We start from the raw sequence: 19,443 nt of genomic DNA, 5'->3' as shown, positions 1-19,443 counted from the left end.
TACAATGTCTGCTATTTTGTCTGGCTTTCTTGCTCTTGAGCTTCCTGCAGGAGGAGATTATATGTATTCTGGAACACAGCAGATGTTTAGTAAATGCATATAGATGGAATGAAGCATTAATACAGGAGGTGAAGGAAATAGGAAGGAAAAGGGAGGAGAGGTCAGGGAAGACCTCAAAAAGCAAGAAGGGGGATGTGGATGCTTGCGTTTAATGCCTTGCTCCATCCAGTGAGAGGGCATGTGACGTGCATGTGCAGAATCTGAATTTCGCCACAGCGAGACTTGTAATAAAATATATATTTTGGGAAGCAGGAGAGAGGTACGAGGCAAATTGCCACTAAGAGAATAGTTCTCTGCTATTTTATTTCCCTATCTCAAAAGTGGCTCTACATTTAGGATAATTCTATCAAGAGAAGTTGTGTTATGAATTCACTATGATGTGGAGAATGAAGTGGTTGCAAATGGGAAATTTAATGCAGCCAGGAGCTCGTCTGTAGGGCCTCTTCTCATGGGTCCCCATATGACCATGCAAAATGTGGATTCTAGGAAAAGACATCATGGCATCATAGCTTTTGGAACTGTGAGGATTCGCCCTGCTCTTTATCAATGCTTGCCTCCCCTCTTCTTCTCAGGTGTCTCAGATGTTGAAGAATTATTTAATATCACTGGAAACAATAGTAATTTGTATTACCCTCCTTACTATTTGCTCAAGTGCCTGCCAACCACATGTTCTCATCCCCTCCTCCAGTGTGTGGATCTTCTCCCAAGAACCCCAGAGTTACAGCTTAGCATGAGTAAGCATGGTAATTGGAATGACCTTTAAAATGCATATGCCTCCTGTCACATTCAGATTCTTGGGCTTTACCAAAGTGCCAGCTGAAATATCATTCCCACCTTTATACTGGTGTTTATTTTGGATGGGAAGACATGGACTTTTTTTTTTTTTTTTCTATTTTGCTAAGCATAGGGGCAGCCTATATTATATTAGAAATGTGCTACTAGAATAGTAGCCATGGCAGCCAGGACCACCTATGTGGGGGCTGGGATGAATTAAGGGGATGTTAATAATTCCCAGCACACTAATGTTTGGGGAAAATTTAGGGAATTTGTTTTCAGTTAAAAACCCAGTTAAGAAGTTTTTTCCCATGAAAGAAAGCAGAATTTTTCACTACTTATTACCTAGTCCCCGCAGCAAACAGTGATTTCAGCAGAGGACACACAGGCAGGACACTGAGATCAGAATCACCAGCCAGAGCTTTGTATGAGGCATTAGAAAGGGCAAATCTCTGAGAAAAGTCACTGATCCAGATTGGTTCTGTTTGTGGATTCTGAGGACAATGACACCCATTTCTCCCTTTCCTGACACAGGGTCCCCACCCACTTAAAAACCAGCTTCCCTCTCAGTCTCTCCTAGCACTCTGTGTATTTGCTTCATATCAATCCTCATATTTGGGAGCACATATGATTATGTCCAAGATTATTTGGCCAATCGGTGTCTCTCCACGGAGCTTTCTGAAGTCAGGGGTAATCTACTCTGTTTAGCACATAAGTACAACTTCAGCTCCTATCCAGCCCCTGGTCCAGCAGAGATGTTCCAAATAAAATATTTGAATGAATGAATGGATTTTGTATGAATGACTCACAATAGTAACCTACAGACTCCTGATCCAAGGACACCAGGAGACCACAGCAGGAGAAAAACCAGCAACTGTCTGTCGTGTACACCCTTGGATCTCTGGCGGGGGGAAATGTGCCTGGCACAAGTGAGTCCTCTGAAAAGATTTGCTGAATAAATGTGTGGGTCCCACAGGAAGATTAGTAGAGCATGGATGGTCTCTCAGCAAGCAGGAACAAGATGTGCACCAGGACTCTCTGGATAGAGTCATATTTTGTGTACTGTGTTTGTAAATGCTTGTGCAAGTTTGTGCTGAAATGCTGAAGCTGATGCATCCAATTCTCATTCCAGAGTGGGAGGTTCTGGCATTCTCAACAAAATGATCTGGTCAAATCTATAAACCTTGAGCTACTTAGCACCATCTGGGATTATATAATATTGAAAGCAGGCATAGCCCCTTACCTAATTATTATAGTGAAAATTATGCTTTTCAGTATGGATAAAAGCAGGTAGCAAGATGATAATGACATTTTTGTCATAATAAAGTTAATGGTGTTCTGGACACATGAGGTATTGCATAAGGGCAGAGACTATAAAGTTTGATATATTCATATTCTCTTGCATAACTATCTGCTTCAGGTGTGTAATGCTTCCCTTTGCATTTTCCAAGTGTTGAGATAATCTCCTGCTCCGTCCACAGTATATCCCAATGTTAGGAGAGAAAGACCCTAGTAAATCATGTTGAAGTGATCTGTTGAAGATGAAGATAAACCTGGAGGGAAGATTTCAAATATGTAACTTGAACCAAGTGAAAACATTAATCACTTGTCCAAAAAATAAAATAGGTTATGTAGGTAAATTATTCAGAAAAGTGCCATCTTTTTCTGCCTGTATATGGGTTTTCTAAAATCTGGCCTGCTGAGATACATACAGACCCATCCATTTCTGTCTCTCTTGCTTTTAACTTTAAGAACTTTTATCTTCCTTCTCTCTGTCAATCCTCACCACAACTCCAAGAGGGAGGCAGTAATAATATCGCATTGCTCTCATTTATCCCCCTAGAGTGATAAAGAGCCTCTGTTGTCCCATTTGACCATGGAGGAAGCTGAGATAGGAAGAGGTTCAGTGACTGGTTGTGTCCAAAGTTAGGCTCAAGGTAAAGAGCAGGGGCTTCACCACCTTGAAAGCCTGAGTTTGATTCTGTTGTGAGGTAAATTCTTGAATTTATGTGAAGGTGGATTTTCCTCATCTGCTAACCAGGAAAGCCAACGTTCCATTTTGTTATGGTTACAGCAATGGCCTATCATCACACCGACCATACACGTTACACAGGCAGGAGTGGGGCCAGACCCAGCCTTCAGAAGTCCAGGTCACAGTAAAACCCCAGAGGCCAGATTCCAGTTCCGGGAATTTCCTGTGAGATACCTTAATGCAAGATAAAAATAGCAGAGAACTGATTTTAAATTTAGGTTTTGCTGCAGAAACAGGTGAGCACATTTTATCACAGGTCAGATTGCTTTTTCCCCAACTAAAAACATATTAAGCTCCTTTTCTCTTCCAACTGTGCCCATAAACAGTGCTTACAACGAGCCACCGATGAATGCTTTTATAGTAGGGAAAAATAGTGTTAAAGGTGACAAGAGCTCTGTCTCAGTGGCCCCATGAGTGGACATCAGTGTAAATGAGGAAAAAACTGAATGTGGCATGGGCCACATGAAAGGCACACTCTTTAGAGAACAGGGGAAACAGATGGGAGGCCTTCCTCAGAGTGTTGGGTGAGGCTTAGTGATGTAACGATTGTGAAGGGGGGAGAAAGAAAAATATCTTTCTTCTTATTAATTTAGAAATGTTTTCTGCACAGTTAAATATAAGCACTGCCTGCCAGAAGTGACTTGAGAATCTAAAATAGCCTTTTTTCCCCATGTTTTGATACAGATCAAAAGTTTGCCTTGGTTTCTATGTCATCTAAAACATCTGAATTTCTTAGCCAGTATGTCTCAGGAGAGATGTTCCAAGTACCCCCTGATTTGGAAAGACATTTTCTTACTGCCATCTGAAGGCGCACACCTCACCTTAACCTCATAACTATAGCTCTCAGAATGAATCCTTCATCTTTGGAAGCACTTATGAGCATTCACCCAGATCATTGTCCTGGCTTTGTTTCTTGCATCAGTATTTCAGTTTACTGGTTAGTGAGGGAAGAATCAGTCTCACCACTTTCTGATGGGACAGAATGAAGTGCCACCTTTGGCTTTGTTGGCACTCTGTGGTTTCCATGAATCAAAGGCATCCTGATGCCCTTTCACATGCACAGGTAGATAAGTACCATTTCATCAAGATAATGATCCACTTTTTCTTGTAAAAACAAGGGATGAGAGAGATGACATTGGTAACAAAACACAGATGTACTCGTTGATGGTCACTTATTCAAATCAAAGCCAAGTTCCATATTCCTTCAAACTCCGTCTTTCCCCTGACTTTCAAAGAAGTCTAACATAGGTGGTGGGGAGAGTAAGCCTCATTTAATAAGAGGATGAGTAAATCACTATTTTCTAGATCAAAGGCGCTTATAACAAGTCCACTCAAAATCTACCTCCTCAAGACAATCATTCCGAGTTAGTTCTGAGGCTCCTCCATTCCCTAACCAGTCCAAAGATATAAAGGTGGAGGCTTTAAGCTCTCTGAGCATCCGTGTGTTTGTCACAAGGTTGTGACAGTGAGCTGCTAGGATGATAACCCTTCAGGCATCTGCAGGGAGGCCATCCGTCGTGGCCCATATTCCTTCTCTTCCTGCTGTAATACAACCAGCTTCATGACTAGGACACAAGGCGAAAGCACATCATTTTCTACTTTGCAATCGTGCTGAAGAATGTAGGATGCCTCCTAACTACAAAGTTAGAAGTGGTTGAGTGCAAGGACAGGTCAAACCTCTTCAACAAGACTCCTTGGTTTGTAGCCAGGCTCTGCTACGTACTTGCTGTGTGCCCTTGGACAAGTTACGTAGTGCCACTCTGTCTCAATCTCTTTCTGTACAATGGAATTAATAATATTACCCACCTCATAGGGTTGTCATGAGAATATCATACACACACACACACACACACACACAATATCCTGGCACGCAGTAAGCATTTTTTAAGGATTAACTATTAATATGGCCTGTTATTCAGATTTTAATCTGTTCTGTTTGCTTCAGGTTCCCTATGGCTTTGATTTTAAGTTCTCTTTTACCCATTGATGCCAGTTTTTCCCATGCAGGCAAACACCTAGCACCTCACCCATTCTCAGTCCCAGCATCATGCACTCCATCCCACCTGAAACAGCCTTGACTGACCTTCCTAAACCCAGCCCATGCATCAACTTCTTGAAATCTTATTTCCTCGGGCGCCTGGGTGGCTCAGTTGATTAAGCGACTGCCTTCGGCTCAGGTCATGATCCTGGAGTCCCGGGATCGAGTCCCACATCGGGCTCCCTGCTCGGCAGGGAGTCTGCTTCTCCCTCTGACCCTCCTCCCTCTCATGCTCTCTGTCTCTCATTCTCTCTGTCTCAAATAAATAAATAAAATCTTAAAAAAAAAAAAGAAATCTTATTTCCTCAGTGATAGTCCCTTGATTTGCTCTGAATACCTGGGCACATCTCTCCTCTTTCTCTGGCCTTTTGGAAATAGGCTCTCCACCTGTCCACGGATTAAAGTATTAGCAAAATCTGGAGTTGAGTCCTGGCTCCAACGAATACCAAAAATGTGACCTCAGGCAGCTTACTGAACCTTCTAAGCAGGGGTGGTTTTATCCTTAAACTAACAATAATAGAGCAACCCCATTATTCTCAAATCTGAATGTGCATCAGAATCACTGGGCGAGGGCTTATTAAAACTCAGGTTGCTCCCCTTTCCCCAGTTTCTGACCCAGAAGGCATGGGTTGGGACCCGAGAATATGTATATCTAACAAGTTGCCAGATGCTGGTCTGGGAGCTGCATTTTGAGAACCACTCTGTGGATTGCAGGACTGCAGAAAGAATTAAATGAAATTATATTTAGAGAATGTTTGCTTAGTAACTATTACATAAACTATAACCTTTCCTTTTCCTCCATGAAATCAACTAAAATGATAAATAAAAACAGCAGAAGTGCTCTTGTTTTGATGTTGGCTCCATCCCATGAGTTAAAGGAGAACACCATATTGTAGCATTTCTCACTTTAGAGTTAGAAGCTCAGATTGTGTGGGCATTGGCCTTACAATGGCTTTTCTGGCACCCAATGGAAAGACTTTCAATTTTAGACAAGAACTAAAACATATGCATTACCATGCAATGTAATCTTTTTATATAGCCTACTGTTTTTAACAGACTCCCACACACAGAGTGGGTTTTTAGCATAAGTCTGTTTATGGAAGGTCATCCAAAATAATGCTTCTCCACCCTCAGTGTTTACAGCACTCCAAACTCTGAACCAAGAAGGTAAGAATCTTGACCGGAGAGTTTAGCAGATGCTTTTCTTAAATGAATGTGTGTTGGGGGAATAGGAAGTGGTTATGGAGTGAGAAGCTACATTTCATAACTTAATCTGGCTGCAAGACATTTTACAGCAGAGTTTCACATGTGATTTACTCATTGGAACAAGCAAATTGTTTCATTTTTAAAAGGGTCAAAGCAAAAAATTCTCCATAGGATACAATAGCAAAGACCCAACTTCCATATCTGGCTTTGCCATGCTCAACTTAGACTTCTATTACCTTCTACGCAAAACCAGAGCTGGATGATCTTTGAAGATGGTTCCTCAATACCATCACTCTGTGAGGAATGGAGGCAGGAAATGGGACACATGACCACAGAGACCCCTTGCCAGGCACCAGGAGACCAAAGGAAATCAGTCTCTATCAATCTTTACAAAGGTTTGGAGCAATATGTTTTGGTGGGTGGAGTCACTCTCGTTAGAATGGCACCAGCAGCACCCACAGGATGTGAGGCTTGGGTAGAGGGAGAAAGATCGGAGCTATAACCTTGAGGAGGGCCAGCAAGTCAACCGTCCCCCAGATAACACAAAGACAAGTTATGTTTGTTGGCAGCTGCAGCCATTCTAAGACCCACACTCCCTCCACACCAAAATTTCCCTTCACTCAGGCACCCCTGAGATCCGACTGTTTTCATTTATACTCCCAAAAGTTTTGTTTGTAATGGGGAGGAGGGGAGAAGCTGGGTGACAAAAACCAGGGAAGTCTGGAGGGAGATGGAATTCAATTGTGCCCACCCCCCAACAGTGTCCCATGGACTGATTTCAACACCTCTTTGGAGATGGACATTGAGACAGCATTGCTGGAACTTTTCAGAGACCCTGTGAGATTCTGATCAGAAGGGCAGCTGCTTGGGGGTCCAGTGGGGGCAGAAGCCATCCCTCTCTCCCACACTTACACCACTTTTGTACAGAATCTATACAATTCCTTGACCTCCAGGATCAGAGGTTTTAGTGGAGTAGAACTCAAAGTCTGCTCCCATGATCAGCCCACCAGCACCCCGGAATTTGTTAGAAATGCAAATCCCCTGGCCCACCACAGTAAAATCAGAAACTCTAGGGGTAGGGCCCAGTAATTTGGCTTTTAAGAAGTCCTCCTGGCCATTCTGATGTAAACATGCTGGAATTTGTCTGCAAAATTTAATGAGACACTTACTTCCAGGTTTATGTAAATTCAGGGTCCACAGGTGTATGAACCAGGAAATAAGGACTGCCTTAAAGTCTGTGCCTGGCATATCAATCACATACTTTCTTTATCTTACCCAGGCCCCGAGAACCAATGCTTTCCTTATCCTATCCAGGCCCTGAGAACCAAAGACTGCAACCCTGGCACCCAAATTGATGGGCATTTTCCTAATGGGTGGTTGTTGGTGGCCCAGAGGAACAGCTTCTCTGAACAAGTGGAAATCAAAGTGCAAAGGCACTGACTTGAGGGCACATATGAGGTATATCTATGGGGATCCACCCCAGAAGCTATAGGGATCACTTGGCCATGGTGGGCTGGAGGAACTTCAGAGGGAGACCTGAGCCTTCTCCTTTCCCCATGGAATCTAGAGAGCTAGCAAACCTTTGGCTATGGGAATTAACATGGAGAACATGTACTGAGTAGCTACTGCTTGCTAGACATGCAGCTGAGCACCTGATTTCTCACACTGTCTCATTTAACTCTCATTGCAAAGGTAGGTTTTATGATCTTAGTTTTGCAAGAGAAGAAACAGAAACAAAAAGGTTAAATAATATGTATCATATCTCAAACTGATAAGTAGTAGACTGGGAATTAAACACATTCCATCACCTCTCAAATTTGCTGCCACCTGCACTGAGATTAATGAATTCTCCTAGGTGTGACTTCCACCTGCCCCCACCTCAGACAGTGGCCCTGTTTGCTCCTCTAAGTTTGGCTTCACACCTTGGATCCAGTCTCCCAATCAAATCTGTAGACAACATTGGGTGTTACGCTTCTCCTACCCTGGACTTTGGACTCAGCAAGACTGGGCATGGCTCCTCTAACTGACTTTGTAGATCTTTCGACAAAAATCCTGGGGAGAGGAACTTCCTGACTTGGACCACCAGGACTTACTTCACTCAGACCCCGCCTGACCCTGCATACCACTTTGAGTGTCCCCCTTCTAAATGAAATCTCATAGGGTACCTAATGTTTACAAAGAATTTAATATACTGATTATCCCTGAAAAACTTTTCTGTGGTTAGACAGAAGATGGGGTTGCTTGTGTAGGAGCCACAGACACATAATGCCTGCCATTTCCAGGTCAGTGCCTTTTGGGTGGAAGTATAAGGGAGAGAACCTGACGGTGTTCAACTCTGAGCCACAACTTTAATCCTGTGACCGTGGAAAAAATGACACATGACTCCAGGTCTTAGTTTACCCTCTTTAAAAAAAAATTGAGACACTGATAGCGATGTACTACAGGATTTCTGCTGCTCTTACCACCTCTTACACTACCTAAGTATATACATAAGACTGCCCAACTCATTTAGTCAATACCTATCTATGGGTTTGAGTACCTGAGGGTATGATAAAGCTGTTCATGGAATGAAGCATTTATTGAGGGTGACTTTGTTCTATGTAGTTTAGAATATCATGTCTTGCCAAGAGGGTTGCAAGAGATAAGTGCAGGGGTCTAGGGTGTAGAAAATGTGAGGTTGAAGATTCAGCCCACAGAGGAGGGATACTACATGAACATCATATTTTAGAGGTTTAGAAAGACTATTGAAAGTGTGTGGGATCTGCTAGGAATGCTCTGTCTTGTGCCAAATGTGATTCCTAAAAGGGTGCTCTACCTCTTTCTCCTAACTCACCCTTGGACAGGCACTGGGCAGTTCTACAGATGGAGCCTCCTAAAGCCAGCCCTCTTTGCTGCCCAACTGGGGGCCAGGCCAATTTCTCCACTTCCTTTCTTCCCTGAGACCAGAAGACTTGGTAATTTGCCCATCATTGAAATACAAATTGTTAGTTTAGATTCCTTAATTCCTGAGAAGGGATCCTACCAGCTGTTACCAGCATTGTCTCATGGCTGGTTTGTGAATTTGTTCAGGATGGGCAGCAGAAGCACCATCTCAAAGGCAACCTGATTAAGGGACCCCCACTAGAGGAAGCTTTCAAATTTTGGAACGTCTGCGCCTCTTCTGTGAATACTACCTTGGTTTTCCCACAGTGACTGGTACTGAGAGCCTTAAAAGACACTAAGAGGGCAGGGTTCCTCTGGCCAGCCAGGTCAGCTTGCTCTGAGGGAGACAGAGGGGTGGGACAGGTAACCACAGAGAGGCCAGGAAGGAGGCTTGGGTCTCTATAGCCTAAGAGGAAGGGGCAGAGAATTGAGTCTGGGAGAGAAGAGACTCTTAGGTCAGATGAAAGGCTGTTCTTCTTGGACTTCCCAGATGGAGCACAGTTAAGAAAAAAACACAGCCAGGAGAAAACACACACACACACACACACAGCCAGGCTTCTCCACCCCAACCTCTTCCACCACACACCACCCTATCCCCAAGTGGCAAGCTCCCTCTAGACAAAGACTTTGCATTTGCCCTTAAATCAACTTCAATTGGCCAACACATTAAAAATAAAACACACAACTTAGAACCCACCTGCTTTTCTAACTCCTGCCCCTCTCCAACAAATGTTAAATACAAGTTCAAGAAACAATTAATCAAGCAAAGCCTTTTACCACAGTATCCACTTCTGTTAGAGGCGCTGTCTGGTAAATCAAGAAAAACGTACCATTTACTCACTAAACTAAACACAATCCCTTATTATACAATTAACCAAAACACAATTGTATGTAATACAATTATACGGACTACAATTACACAAAAGTAATGATGCAGTATAGATGGCAATGACTTTCATGTAATCGAAAATAATGAGAGCATCCTTGATTAGAAATTAAGGTATCATAAGAGATCCCTATTGATAAATGTTCCCTCTATTGAACTCCACTTTGCAAAAGGCTCTGCTGGCTGATGAAGTTGGATGCTTCCCCCTCGTTGTTAATAAAGACTATAGGGGTGGCAACCATTCTGTGTAGTATCTTTTATTCTGAAGTCTCTAAGCTAGCACATTCTAATGAAGCACACATTTTATTACCCACTTTTCCAGCTGGTCAAATAGAAAAAAAAAATGAAGTAGAAGAGCCAAGAAGTCTGTGTGATTTGTTGAGGATCCCATGTGTAGTGGTATTAACAGAAAAACATGCACATAAAGCTCCATCAAATTATATTGGTCATTCCGAGCATCGGAGGGGACTACAACCTGCAGAGCTGATTTCTGTGCTGCTCAGGAGAGGCACCTGCTGCTTCTCATCATTGCTCCCCTGGACAGGGGCAGTTACCTTCCCAGCTCTGGGCTGGTTCTCTTTTAATCCGTCCTTCTTACTTTTTCCTGAGTACTCTCTCTAGGAAGCACGTCTTATACCTTCCTTCCTGATTCTCACCTAGCACATGAGGCCGCATCCCACAGGCACACAAATTTCTTCATAGTTGCTACTGGACCCCATCTCTAACCATATTCACACCACATACTCCACAACATTGACCTTCCATCTCCACTGAGTTATATTTTATTGACTCTAAGACAGTCTTCATTGTAAGACATACCATTATTTTATATGCCACTAAGAAAGAAATGTTGCTGATTGAACAATGATACATCAATTATAAAATTCATCCCAATATTAGAGATTTTAAAATGAAAAACCAGCATCTTGAATTGATGAAATACTTGCCAGCCATGATTTCTCCTATTTCTCTGCCATTTCTGACACTGCATGCAGAGAACTTATCCAGAGAGCAAGTTCTGCTTGTTCTTTAAGATCCAGCTCAGCACCACTTCCTAAAAACCTTCTTGACCTCACTCTCCCTAGGGCCAGACTGAGTTATGGCTGCCCTATGTCCCACAAATAAGGGTGTACTTCTTGGGCATTCATTGCACTTTATCATAACAGCTAATTTAATCCCTGATGAGACATGAGCAGAGACCCTGTATCACCAGCACATAGGCAAGTACTTAACACATATTATTCACCCATTTAATAAATGGTATTTTGACAGGGATGAGCAAAATTGTGAGAATGGAGGAAGTAAGTGCTAGAGATAAAACATGGAGAGCATGATAAACCTGGCTGGAAATTCAGAATCAGTCCTCTTTAACTTTCAGCAGCATGTCTTTGAACCTAGAAACTTTATAAGAAGAGTTGGAGCCCAGAAGAAATAAAGAGAGAAACCGAGCTTCTGCTAGATTTGTGAGTTGCAGAGCATAAGTGCTGATTCTCTCTGTCTGTGGCCTCTTCTCTTCTGGGCCAAAGAAGCAGTGGGTTAGGGGTAGCAACAACAAAGTTCAGCCGCCCCAGGAGTCACTGCACTCTGGTGCCATCTGAACCTCTGTTTTAGACCCTGAGAGCCTGATACTCATTTGCCCCCATTAGAAAGGATGCTCACTGCAGTAGAGAATAAAATGGTTTAAGAGAGAAGTAATCCTTCCCTCCTTTATGCTTTACTCTTAACTTCAAAGTAATCAAATGTTGTTTATGCATAAAATTTTAATCCTGTCACAAATTTGTATTTTGATTTAATTTGCATATCCCATTTACTGCAAGTCAACATGAAGAGAGACTCAACTAATTTAAACCATTTTTCTCTGGGCCTGAAATCCTTTCAGAAATATTTTCCATTAGGCAACTCAATTATGTCTAATATGGCTAATGTCAGTGGATTAGAATTTTGCTTAAAGAAACTCATATTTAGAACAGTGAGAATGGGAAGGGGGTGGGAGAACAGAGAAGAGACAATAATTACCTGTCTTTGATGCTACACAGATCAATGTGTAAATCACTAAAATTCCCCAGGGAACCTTGCTGAACTGAAATGAGGTCCTTGGGCTGGTTATCAATAAAGATGAGCCTCATGCAGCCTTGGAAAGCCTTAATGGGATTTAAACATTGGGAATCGGTGAGATTGTCAGGGCACCCTGTGGGACAGAGAAAAAAAAAATGAAGAAGAATACTGAAATGATCAGTCATTTTTTTGGTGACCTATTGATGGAGGACCTGGAGGTCTAATTATTTTGGGGCTTTTTCATTCACAGCAGTGCACGCATTTTTGTTGTGAATCCTAGCATTCTCAGAGAAAGGATGGAGTTGGTACAAAATGGGGCATACTCAATCACTGTACAGAACAGAAAAAAAATGTGTTAAAGGGAATATCAATACTATAACATTTATCTCATTCCTCTTTCTTTTCACCTATTGGTAAGCTATCCACCATTCTGTTGTGTGGTATACTTCACTCATCCCAAGGAGGCAACATATTATAATTACTTGGGAATTTTGGTTCTGTCTCAAAACACGCTTTAAATGCACAATTCAATTCTGAGTTACACTTTCAAAGGAAATTATGCTTTGGGTAAGGATGGTGGCAAAGTAATTGTCTGGTTAATTGTTAGCATTAATAGGCTTAGTTCCTGAGAAAGGTACACAAAGGAACATAACTGGAATTTTGAAGAGTTGCACAAAGCAAATCCTGGCGCCAAAGGAACTAAGGGTTTAAATGCACATAGTTATAGGGCTGTAATAGCACACATGAAAGGTTAACACCATACCTTTTTAAAGAGCTTTCTTAAAAAAAAAAAAAAAAAAAAAAAAACTGCATTGCATACTGATTTAGCATAGCTTGCAACCAGGACATACCTGCTTCTCATTAAGACAGGTACAGAGCAACGTAGGTATATGAGTGCTTGTGCTCTTTATAAACTCCATCCCGATGGTTTTAATAGGTTCAGAGCATATGGGAATGCAAGCTTGAAAATATGGCAATAACCTATAAATAATTGGGAATTATTTCAGCCATTTCTAATAGACAGTCACTGCTGGGCTGAAGCCCAGCAGCTGGTTAATAGTTCACAGGCACACTATAAAACGAAGAGAGATGCTACACGTTCTAATTGAAGCTGTAGAGAGAATTTATGTAAGTTGACTATTATTACTCAAACTCATTTTTCACCTCCCTTAAGTTTACAGTCGACGTGTGGGGCACTTCTTTAAATACTGTTTAAATCACAGATAAATCTTCACTTTATAAACCCAGTGCCCCCTAAACTTGGGGAAGGCAGACATTTGCCCTTTGAGGCATTTTGGATGCCATCATTATTGAACATCGTTTTCCCCAGAAATAAGTACAAGAATGCTTCTCTCTCTTTGTTGGTGAAACATTTCATGTGGTGCAAAAATCATGCCGTCTGTGAAATGTACCTTTGGGGTCCCCGAGAACCTTCTTCTGCAGACTTTATGCTACATTCGCTAGCATCCCTTTGCTGTCCCAACCTAGTGGGTTGTGGGGAACACAGACTTGGAGGTGTATCCTGGTCCTAATATTTATACAAGTGACTTCATCTCAGCAAACACCAGGCTTATTATCTGTGAAATGGGGCTAAGATTGCCTACCTCACAAAGTTACCCCATGAATTAAATGAGGTAAGATCCCGAAACCATTTAGAGTGAATGGAAGTTCTCCCTTCTTGGAGGAATCCACTGTCCTTGCATACAAGGGGAAGATTTAGAATGAAGGACAGAGGCCCTTCCTGGGGCCTTAAAATCAAAACACAAAAATACTGCTCTATGCTGCATCTCTTCCAGGATGCCCCGAAATGTATGCTAAATCTGCACCAAGACCATTTTGTATTTCAAAGCCTAACCACATGCCATGACATGAGAGAAGTGATTTGTAAATTCTATTTGACAGACTGCACTTTATAATTTTATCTGATACTTCCCTTCAGTTTCTTAATGGAAAAAGAATTAGCAACCTGAGAACAGGTCTAGTCCATTCCCATATTTATAAAAGTCGAAGCCCAGTTTGTCCATCCCTTGCCCTGTTGGAAGCACTGGACTATACACTTAAACTCTGACCTTATTGAAGTTTTCCAGCTCTTTGGCTCTGCTTCCCCATGTCCGAGATAAGGAAGTTCAGGGACCATCAGTGTCTTGCTCAAGGTCAGTGATGGAGTGTACTCTCAGAGACTATTTCTCTAATACCGACAGGTGACTAGGAAATTAGATACTAATATTTTAATGAAAGAAATGCCTTGAAAAAACTAAATACAAATGCACATCATCCATAAAAATATAGTGAATTCCTAATCATATATTTTTCATCCTTTCCAGTTTGCCCCATGTTTTCGTCATTAGGAAGGTCCCCAGGATTCACCTGGCAATGGAGAGAGCTGGATCTGAGTTGTCTGCCCCACTTGGAGCTACAAGTTAATGGGCCTTCTAGACCCTCCCCATGTTTAGAGGCCCACTCCCCTGACATGGCCTACAGGGATGTCGGGAAGGAAGAAACAGATAGGGGATTCAGACAGTAAAGTGGCAAAGGAATAGCCTAGAAGCGGAGCATGCTGGTTGTGCCTTCCCACCTGGATTTTTCCTTTTGCACGTACTGCTGACTGTTGGTGCGCATTCTCCAAGTTTTCAGCTGACTTTCTCCTTCCCAATGTGATCACAGAGCTTGGCATGGCTACAAAAATCTCCTTTGGACATGTTATGTAACACCGGCTCTTATAACTATTTTTCTTTTCCTTTTTTTTCCTCTGTACTGACCTACATAGTTCATATTTGCACAGCTGTCAGAGAGTTTTCTTCTCATTTGTGCTTGGGAGTGGGTACCCGTGGTTGTGTGTGTGTGTGCATGTGTGTGTGCGTGTGAATGGTCTAATTGACAAAGAAGAATCGAATCATCAGGGTGAAATAATTGTTCACTGCATTCTCCCTCCCTCCTTTATTTTCAAAAGGGGGAATTTACCTCCAAAGTAGTAGCTATTTCCAGAATAAATCTGCAAGCGGGTGGTGTCCTGGGCTGGGAATGCTGCATCATTATCCAGAGAGAGAGTGATGCGGTCCCTTCTGGCGTTGATGCTAACTGAATGCCACAAGCCATCATTCAAACTGCTGCCTGCAAAAGAAACAGGAAAGGCAAGCATAGGGATGACTGAGTGGGGAGGTCTGGAGCAAGTAGGGCTTATCCCCCTCACCTGCTGCGCTCCCCGTGCATCCTTGTGCTTAAACCACAAGCCCCACATTTCCACAAACTTTACCTTTCTTCCTCTGTTTATCATTTTAATTCTATTATTTTCAAAGGGTCTGAACCATGTTTGAAATGTTTGTTTTCAAAACAAAAGGGAAAACACAAATTTGTCTGTATACTACAACCAAAGGTTTTGGCCATGTGAATTGACCTCTTGATATAAATGCGGAGTAAAATGTTGAAAGGAAAAAACAAAACAAGACAAAACAAAACAAAAACAAAAAAACTTCAAAATACTTCAAAATATCCCTGGTGATTTCATCTCTGGGTGGTGGGATTATAGGCGACTTTAGTTTTCTTTTTTTTTTTTTTTTTTTAAGATTTTATTTATTTATTTGACACAGAGAGATACAGTGAGAGCAGGAACACAAGCAGGGGGAGTGGGAGAGGCAGAAGCAGGCTTCCCGCTGAGCAGGGAGCCCAATGCAGGGCTCGATCCTAGGACCCTGGGATCATGACCCAAGCCCAAGGCAGATGCTTAACGACGGAGCCACCCAGGTGCCCCGCGACTTTAGTTTTCTTACAGTTTTCCACAAATGTCTTATCTGCATTTTTTAGGAAAAAATAAACTGTTCTTAAAGGCAAAAGTAGATGAAGAATGCTAAATTCTAATGACGTGCCAGTCAGAGACAGCCTCTCATCTGAGAGAAGTAACAGACCAGTTCAATCCCAACATTTTTCTTTAACTAATTAGGTGACACTGACTGAGTTATGTACCTTCCTTGAACTCTGGCTTTATCATCTTCAAAGATCATCATTCCTACTCTGTGATCGCTAAAAGGATCAATTGAGATCAGGCAGGGAAGTTCCTAGGACAGTTACAGGCATAGTAGGTGTTTTGTTGCTGTTGTTGTTTTTTAATTTTATTTATTATTTATTTATTTATTTATTTATTTATTTATTTATTTATTTATTTATTTATTTATTGAGAGAGAGAGTAGAGGGGCAGAGAGGGAGAAAGAATCTGAAGCAGACTCCTCACTAAGCACGGAGCCCAAAGAAAGGCTCTGATCCCACGACCCTGAGATCACAACCTGAGCCAAACCCAAGAGTCTGGCGCTTAGCCAACTGAGCCACCCAGGCACCCCTATAGTAGGTATTTATTACAAGTTAATTCCTCCCTTGTTCTCATGCCCCAAATGTCTTTGGTGTGTACTACCCTGCTGGCCTATCTGATTGAGAAAGCTGATCTGGGAATTTGTCATGAAGATTGGGACTATTTCCTTCTACAAAGTGTATATCTATTCAGACTGTCAGGTGCCAAGTCCTTGCTGAAGGAAACACAGTCTTATTTACTAGTCCAGTCCCAAAGATGTGTCTGTGAGAAAAGCACATTGACACACATTTTCACTCAATAGACATCTGTTGTGCCCTGCTATGTGTTGAGTGGCCTTCCTATTCTTATTGCCTCAGTTTTCTTCCCGGCAAAATGGGGAAAATGATTGTACTTATACACTCTTGTGAAAATTATACAGTAGTTAATACAGTAGGGCATGCAGAATAGTTCATGTCACATCATAAGTAGACAATGATGTTAGCTAAAACAAGTGAACAGAACAGCAACTGCAAAATGGTCCCTCCCATCTGGAAGTGTGGAGAGAAACATCAGATGGTGTCTATAGTCTCTTGATAATGGAAGAGATGTATGCAATAAGGATTGGAATACTGTCCTTTGAGTTCAGGGTAGTGGGATAAACAAAGAAGCAAGCAAAAAACAACACTTGCTATTTTGGGTGGTGCAGTAATATGGGAGCAGAGAAGAAAGAAAGCCTAAGTAATGGCATGTGAGGATCCCAAAAAGGCTTCACAGCAGAGATGGTGACAGTTCAGGGAAGTTCTGAAAAATGCACAAGAGCTCTCTACTCATACAGCTAGAGTCCAGGAGACAGAGAGACTGTACAAAAAGGCAAAGGTCTGGAATGAGAAGCAGGAGGGAACAATAGGAGGACAAGTGAGAGAGTATCCAATCACCCAGGGGCCTGGAATGCCAAACAAAGGAATGAGTTTCCATAATTTCTTTGGATAAATGATTCTGGAGAGTGCTTTATTCAATCCAATTCCATCAGAACCTTTGGGGATGGATGGGACCCTAGGCATCTGAAATTTTAAAAGCTCCCTGGGTGATTCTAATATATGGGTAGAAATGAAAATCACTGCTTTAGAACAATGGGAGTCCATGAGGGGTCCTTAGCATGGGAACAATCTGGCAGGAGGTACATATCCAAGGACTCCGGTGGCAGAGGACAGCTGGGAGGAATCAAGGCTGGAAGCAGAACTGATGGGGTCTCCTGCTAGCACTGGCCCCAGGAGACAGAATGATGAGAGTTTTAGCCAAAGGAGCAGCAGTGCAAATGCAGAGCAAGATGGATTAAGAACTATTCCTGGAGGTAAAAGGGATCAGATTTAGTAGAGCCTACTGGAGCAGTCCCTAAGAAACCAGCCGGGAAGCAAGCACTGAAAATCAAAGCCGAGGTCTGCAGGGCTTCTCAGAACAGTTGCTGAAGAGCTTATGCCCCTGAGCCCTCAGGTGGTTGGAGAAGCTGCCCAGGGAGAAGCACAGCACCAGGCTGGGGCCCAGCTGCATTGCACCAGGGCAGCTGTGCCCCATCTGCTCACAACAGGCCAGATGTAAGGGACCCTCCTGCATTTCCAGCCATCTCCCTAGCAGTCTTTGCTGCAGCCCTGAACATCTGCTTGGGGTGAACCCAGGGGCTGCTCAACCTGGCGGCCTTACTTCCTCCCAAAAGCCAGAGTTTGGGTCCTAACCACAGGGACTCTGCTAATGAGGTAGAGGCTCTGTCAGGTGTTTCCTGGTGATGAACATTTGACTTCTGGCAGGGGCATTTCGGGGGCATAGCCAGCTGTGGGTCTTTACTTCTTTTTACTCTCATTTGCATCCTGATTGAAATGTATTTGCATAATATAGGAGACTGCATCTGCAGACAAACTATAGACTGTGTGAAAAGGAGTCAGTAACTAATTCAACTTAGAGGATTTAAAAAATAGCCCCTAAGGGCCCAGCGCCCTGCTAAGCATCAGGGCTAAAGTAAAGAAGGAAACGGAGGCCAAGGGGAGAGTTGCACCTAATCAGAGATAGACCCTCTCCTCCTTTTACAGATGAAAGTGGCCTAAAGGAAGAAGTCTGATCCACGTGAGTGGCAGGGCCAGAGCACTGGCCTTTGTGTTCTAATTCTGGGTCCCCTCCCCTTTCCACCTCACTATCTAGTCGCTCTCTTTACATTGTTATTAATGAGAGTTTGCTTAGTTTTCTTTTTCCTTTTTTCTTTTCTTTCTTTTTTTTTTTTCTTTCTTTTTCTTTTCTGGTCTGCTTTTCCTTTTGGTTTGATCTTTTTTGTCTTTTCCTCCATGGTCCTGAGTCCCTGAAGGGGGAACCCGTGTGAAATCTTCACTCTTCTGAAGAAAACTATTAGGGCAATAGTTCCTGATGCTGACCACACAAAGGGTGCACCTGGGGAGCTTCTGAAAAGACAAGTCCCTGGGCCTCACACCAGGTTAATTAAGGCAGGCTTCAGGGTAGCCCCAGACCTTGGAAGTTTCAAAGATCCCCAGAGAGTCCCTTGTGCAGCCTGAGTTAACAAGTACACCATTTGAGGTTTCCAAAGAGGAAGAAAAGAAGCTGGGAAAAACAAGGCTGGCTTTAGAGGAGCTGAGCTGGGAACAGATTCCAAGGCAAGCAAAATGACATATTTCCTTCTAAAAATCTGCTTTCTGCTTGGGTCCTCCTTCCCACTTCATTCTGTTAATAGCTATAGATAGAAAGATAGACGATAGAAAGACAGATAGATAGATGATAGATATACATAGATATGGATATAGATATATAGATAGATATAGATATAAAATATATACAAAATAACAGCACTAGAAATTCTTCAAGGTTTAGTTTCTAATAATTCTCTTTTTAATGGTAAAGGTTTAAGTGCTATTAATTATTCAGAAATTAGGGGAAAACCTCCCTGAGACAAAAAAGTTCTGAAACAACAGAAGTTTTCAGTGGAGAGAATGGGGAAGCACTAGCTCTGAGGCCAGGAACACCTGATGGGCAAAAGCCCCTGGTGGTAGAATGATGTAATTAGGGCCACTTTGGAGTTCTAGACATTCATAAGGTTTAGGAGCCCAGGCTTAAAATGTGGGATTTGGTTTCTGGAAAGATTGTTGGATGATGACAAATATAAATTTTCTGACCTATAAGTGATGTCAAATAAT

The 19,443-nt window shown here is 42.4% G+C and overlaps 1 protein-coding gene across 1 annotated transcript in view; it reads right to left on the bottom strand.

The window, feature by feature from the left end:
* Positions 1–19,443, bottom strand: part of CNTNAP5 (contactin associated protein family member 5) — a 632,291-nt gene that overhangs the window by 340,072 nt on the left and 272,776 nt on the right. The window contains exons 7-8 of the mRNA XM_035008223.1: positions 14,935–15,084; positions 11,935–12,106 (exon numbers count right to left, since the gene is read on the bottom strand). Of these exons, the coding sequence (XP_034864114.1) occupies positions 11,935–12,106; positions 14,935–15,084 (322 nt within the window). The remainder of the gene's footprint in view (positions 1–11,934; positions 12,107–14,934; positions 15,085–19,443) is intronic.

This window comes from Mirounga leonina, unplaced genomic scaffold (assembly GCF_011800145.1).
Source record: "Mirounga leonina isolate KUSES-001 unplaced genomic scaffold, KU_Mleo_1.0 Mir_151, whole genome shotgun sequence".
NCBI classification, from domain to species: domain Eukaryota; kingdom Metazoa; phylum Chordata; class Mammalia; order Carnivora; family Phocidae; genus Mirounga; species Mirounga leonina.
Note: the sequence above shows the minus strand (reverse complement) of the source record. Positions and strands in the feature narration are given on the sequence as shown.